This window comes from Triplophysa rosa, linkage group LG15, assembly GCF_024868665.1.
Source record: "Triplophysa rosa linkage group LG15, Trosa_1v2, whole genome shotgun sequence".
NCBI classification, from domain to species: domain Eukaryota; kingdom Metazoa; phylum Chordata; class Actinopteri; order Cypriniformes; family Nemacheilidae; genus Triplophysa; species Triplophysa rosa.
This window is the reverse complement of record NC_079904.1, coordinates 692,335-697,755: the sequence shown is the minus strand read 5'-3', so window position 1 is coordinate 697,755 and position 5,421 is coordinate 692,335. Positions and strand designations below refer to the sequence as shown.

The window sequence follows — 5,421 nt, the reverse complement described above, 5'->3', positions numbered from 1 at the left end:
GGGATTATGGTGTTGTAGGCCGAGCTGAAGTCTACAAACAGGATCCTGACGTAAGTCCCTGGTCTGTCTAGGTGTTGTAGGATATAATGCAGTCCCATGTTTACTGCATCATCCACAGACCTGTTGTCAGGGTTTGAATGGGGAAGAACCCAAGTGCAGGCAGCAGCGGTGAAGGGGTTAACAAAGATTTATTAAAAATCAAAACAAAGACCCACGATGGGGTATAAACGAGAAACCAAGATAACAGAAAGCAGACAGGATAATAATCAATACAGGACGTAGACTAACTAAAACTAAACTACAACAACACTAGACAAAAATTAAACTAAACACTTACTAGACATGACTTGACTTGAGGGAATCCACAGAAAAACATGAACGGTAGCACTGAGGTAAGTACGAGCAAACACACAAGTACATAAGCAAAGGCACATAGGCACAGAAGCACGACATCAATACACAACGAACGAGCACAAGACAATAGACACGAGGGCTTTTTAAAGGGGAGCAAATCAAAAAGGGACAGGTGGGACAGGGGCATGAACTAATAAACAATCAATAACGAGGGATACAAGAGGGTGGGGACAAAGACGCGACTTCGGAGAGAGAGGATATGGAAGGGCCAAAACGCCTCTCTCCACATAAAACAAGGGATCCTGCCATGATTCTGCCACAAGATCAAGAAAGACATGACAAAATGAGGCAGAATCACGACACCTGCTCGGTAAGCAAACTGGAGGGGATCAAGAAGGGGTCTGGTGATGTCCTTCAGGTGGGCCAGTACAAGTCTCTCAAATGACTTCATGACCACAGATGTTAAAGCAACAGGCCTGTAGTCATTATGTCCAGAGATTTTGGGTTTCTACTGTACAGGGAAGATAGTAGAGCATTTGAAGCATAAAGGGACTTCACACTGCTCCAAAGATCTGTTAAATATATTAGTGAAGATGGGCGACAGCTGCTCTGTACAGACATTCAGGCAGGAGGGTGAGACATTGTCTGGGCCTGGTGCTTTTCTGATCTTTTGTTTGCGGAAAAGCTGGCACACATCCTCTTCGCAGATCCTAAGTGCAGGTTGAGTGTCAAGAGGAGGTGCTAATGGTATAGCAGAGATAGGGTCANTCTCTCTCTCCCTCCCCCTCTCTCTCTCTCTCTCTCTCTCTCTCTCACTCTCTCTCTCTCTCTCTCTGTCACTCTCTCTCACTCTCAGCCAGTGCATCTGTTCAGATCTGAACATCAGCCGTTGTATTCACTCTCTGTTTCTCCTTTATATCATGCTACTTACATTTCTACAAAACATTTCTAGAGAATATCTGGTCTTTGTGATAGTCATCCTTTATAAAAGTGTCTTTCCTTTGACTCTTATGGTTACACATTTAACTAAAACCCTTCACTTCCCAAACTTCTCATATAGATGTTTTTGTGTTATTTCATCTGTGTTACTAAATGGAACGATTGGAAATATAATGTGTGTTTTATTTAACACAACTCTGTCTGTTTGTCAGCAGAGGGGGCGGAGCGTCTGGCGGCGATGCGGTCGGATTCGCTGGTGCCCGGGACACACACGCCTCCAATCCGCCGGCGGAGTAAACTGGCCAGTCTGGGACGACTCTTTAAACCGTGGAAATGGAGAAAGAAAAAGAGCGACAACTTCAAACAGACATCTGCTGGTACACACGCTACTGTACACGCTACTGCACACGCTACTGCACACGCTACTGTACGATGATGTGTTGATGTGTTTTGTGTTAGTTCTGGAGAGAAAGATGTCGACCCGTCAGAGCAGAGAAGAGCTGATCAAGAGAGGAGTGTTGAAAGAAGTGTTTGAGAAAGGTCAGTCTCATTTCACTGAAAACATTCATATTAATGCTGAAAATACATGAAATAAAATAAAACAAAAACTTATTTCAAGCAAAATAACACTCTGAAAGCCGGTGAATCTGATTTGATTATTCTAAAATCATCTGTAAGATTTAAAAATTTATAAAAATAAAATGATAAACTATAAAATCTTTTATAGGTTAAGATATAAGAATCAGAATGAGATATACATATATGTGATATATACATTTTAAAGAATTCATGCAAACTGCTGTCCCACATCAAAAAAACATATTTACAAAACATTCAAGTATTCAAATCTTTGTTGTTTACTAAGATCCTTCTATCATCTATTGAAACCCACAATAATATTTATAATATCAGTAAGCTTAATATAAATATAAAATCATCATTTATTGGGTACTTTCAATTGGTAGATGAGTGTCCCGAACCCAAACCCCTAAATTTCAATTTATGAAAATTATAGTAAAAATGTTTTGCTTTTTTTCCATTGTTGTTTTTAATATATATATATTTGATGTTTTTAAAAAAGTGAAGTTTAAAAAAATATTTATTTAGTTTTTTTTTAATGATTAAACTTTATGTAAAATAAGTTTGTCCCGGATTTTCATGTCACTACCGAAACATTGTATGTTTTAGTCCATTGGCTGAGACTGATTTTAGCCACACCCCTACATTTTTGATCAAGAATCATTACTGTGTCTAATAGCTACACGGTGACGGTCAGTAGATCGGTCTGATCATTTTGAAATAAATGTGTTCAAAAGTCTGAAAATCTTTGTGTAACTTTGAGGAGCGTCACTACTAAACATCTTTTTTCTGCAATTAAGCAAACTTTTTGGGTGTTATTACTTAAAAGTTATTTTTTATGTGCACATCTGTTCAGAACTGTGCTTGCTAACCATGTGCTGAAACATGGGATGTTTTGTCAAAAATAAAGTATATTAAATGATAAACTAAGACGTAATGAGTGTTCGGGTCAATGTATATATAAACTAATGAATCCTTAACTTCAATCAGTACGATCAATTTTATGCCTTTTACAAAGAAAGATTGGATTCAAAATACCACAAATCTCATAAATTACACTTGAAATAACTTTTATTGATTTACATGTGAAAACATTTTTTTTAAATAGCACAAAATATATTTAAAAAGTAGATATAAACTAAATCTTAATATGTAAATATAATCCTTCTGATTAAATTATATATTATTGTGTTTCGGTAGTGACAAAATTTGGGGAGAGGAAGAATATTCCAAAACATTCTGAAATTACAATATGAAAATTGACTGCTTGATTACTAGGAATGTGTCCCTTTGATATTAAAAAATTGCATACATAAAAAAATTCTGGGGAAAAACACATTTTGCACATCTGATTTTGCACCAATTCTGTAGAATGACCCATGTACAGTATATAAATGTATGTAAAAAACATGTTAAAACAACATAAATGTATGTATTAAAATGATTACATAAAATAATGTATAAAAGTTATTTGACAGTGTCTGCAGGTTCATTGTCAGATTCAGTAATTGTATGTAAAAACAATAAGAAAGAATTTGTAACTATTTTCTTATGAAACTACAAATGGGTTGTCGTGATTCACGGCAGGATTCCTTGTTATGTGTGGAGAGAAACGTATTATTGTCGTCTCGACAATAATATGCGTTCTCTCCGGTGTCGCGTCTTCTAGCCCCGCCCTCTCGTTACCTCGTTAGCTTCTCCTTAGTGTTTGATCCCTGTCACCTGCCCGTCACCCTCCCTGTGTTATCATCCCTCGTTTGTATTCCCCTATATATTAACCTTGTGTCTCTTGTCTTGTGCTGATTCGTTTTGTATTACCTGGTATTGTCCTTGTCTCAAAGCTCTAGTAAGTTGTCTCGTATATATTGTTTTTGCTCTGTCTTGCGTGTATCTAGTGTTAGTCCTGTCTCAGTTTTATATGGTTCTTTTGGTTACCTCGTCCGCCGGTTTTGTCCCCCACGTGGGAGGTTTTGGTTTATGTTTTATATGTGGTTATAGTGCTGTTCTCTTTTTGTCTTCCCCCATCGTGGGTGTTTGATTTGTGTTTTGTGTAATAAATTCTGTTAACCCCTTCTACGCTGTCTGCATCTGGGTCCTCATTGAGAATCATGACATGGGTTTGACAGTTGTCATTATTTTTGTGTGTAGATTCGTCTCACGTGTGTGATGTGGACAGACAGACCATCCTCAGTCCTGTGTCAGAATCGACTGACAGGAACCTCACAGGTACGGCTGTGCGGTTCATACATCAATAAAAACACACTGAACCTGAAGGTGCTTCCGTTACGAACATCATCGTCTCCTCCCGTAGTTTCCTTCTCAGAAGCGCAGTCGTCTGGAGACACCGTGACATGTCTTACGGATCTCGCCTCAAAGCCATCTCAAGCCCCGCCCTCTGCGAAACCTGTGCCGTTGCCGAGCGACAGCGCTGACATCACACACGTGAGACCGGTGACACTAAAACAGCCACCTGCCTTACCGCCAAAGCCATACAGCAGAATCCCCAACCACCTGACAGGTGAACACGCTTCACATATACACACAGAAAACTACTTCATGTGACTTCACGATCACAATACGGCTGAACTACTTCAAACATGATTTACACATCTTGGTATTTTCAGTATTATTTGTTATGTGCAGAGATTTCCGAGGTCATTGAAGTCTTAAAGAGACAGAAACACACTGTATGACAGAGAGAAACTGCATTCATTTTTTAAGGAACCTCATTTTGTGTCTCTTGTTTTGTTTTTTTGTTTTTAGAAACATTCGCTAAACTGTCGCCACCTCTTCCTCCAAAGAAAGTGTTGATTTGTGAGCCGGCACATTCATTTCCATTCAAATGTCTGCCATCACTGGGAACACACGCGCACACACACACTCTGACACACCCGCAGCAGTACGCAACCATCCCTCTGTCACTGCACCCGCCCAGTCGCATCATAGAAGAACTCAATAAAACCCTCGCGCTCACCATGCAAAGACTAGAGAGGTGAGTACACACAAATACACACACACACACACACACACACACACACGTGCACACACATGTACAAGCACATGCACAAACATACACACATGCACACACACACACACACACACACACACACCCACATACACACCCACATACACATGCACATGCACACACACATATACAAGCACATACACAGACATACACACACATGTATGCACACATACACATACACACACGCACACATATACGTGCACACACACATACAAGCACATGCACAGATATACACACGCACACACACATATACGTGCACACACACCCACATACACATGCACACACACATATACAAGCACATGCACAGACATACACACACATGTATGCACACACACACATGCACACATATACGTGCACACACACATACACGTGCACACACATATACAAAGCACATGCACAGATATACACACACACGCACACACATATACGTGCACACACACATACACGTGCACACACATATACAAGCACATGCACAGATATACACACACACGCACACACACATATACGTGCACACACACATACAA

The 5,421-nt window shown here is 39.6% G+C and overlaps 1 protein-coding gene across 1 annotated transcript in view; it reads left to right on the top strand.

The window, feature by feature from the left end:
* The first annotated feature begins 1,484 nt into the window (after nucleotides 1-1,484).
* Nucleotides 1,485-5,421, top strand: part of phactr1 (phosphatase and actin regulator 1) — a 12,693-nt gene continuing 8,756 nt past the window's right edge. Inside the window, exons 1-5 of the mRNA XM_057353174.1 lie at nucleotides 1,485-1,670; nucleotides 1,753-1,833; nucleotides 4,021-4,098; nucleotides 4,184-4,390; nucleotides 4,636-4,864. Coding sequence (XP_057209157.1) covers nucleotides 1,532-1,670; nucleotides 1,753-1,833; nucleotides 4,021-4,098; nucleotides 4,184-4,390; nucleotides 4,636-4,864 — 734 coding nt within the window. The 5' untranslated portion in view covers nucleotides 1,485-1,531. The remainder of the gene's footprint in view (nucleotides 1,671-1,752; nucleotides 1,834-4,020; nucleotides 4,099-4,183; nucleotides 4,391-4,635; nucleotides 4,865-5,421) is intronic.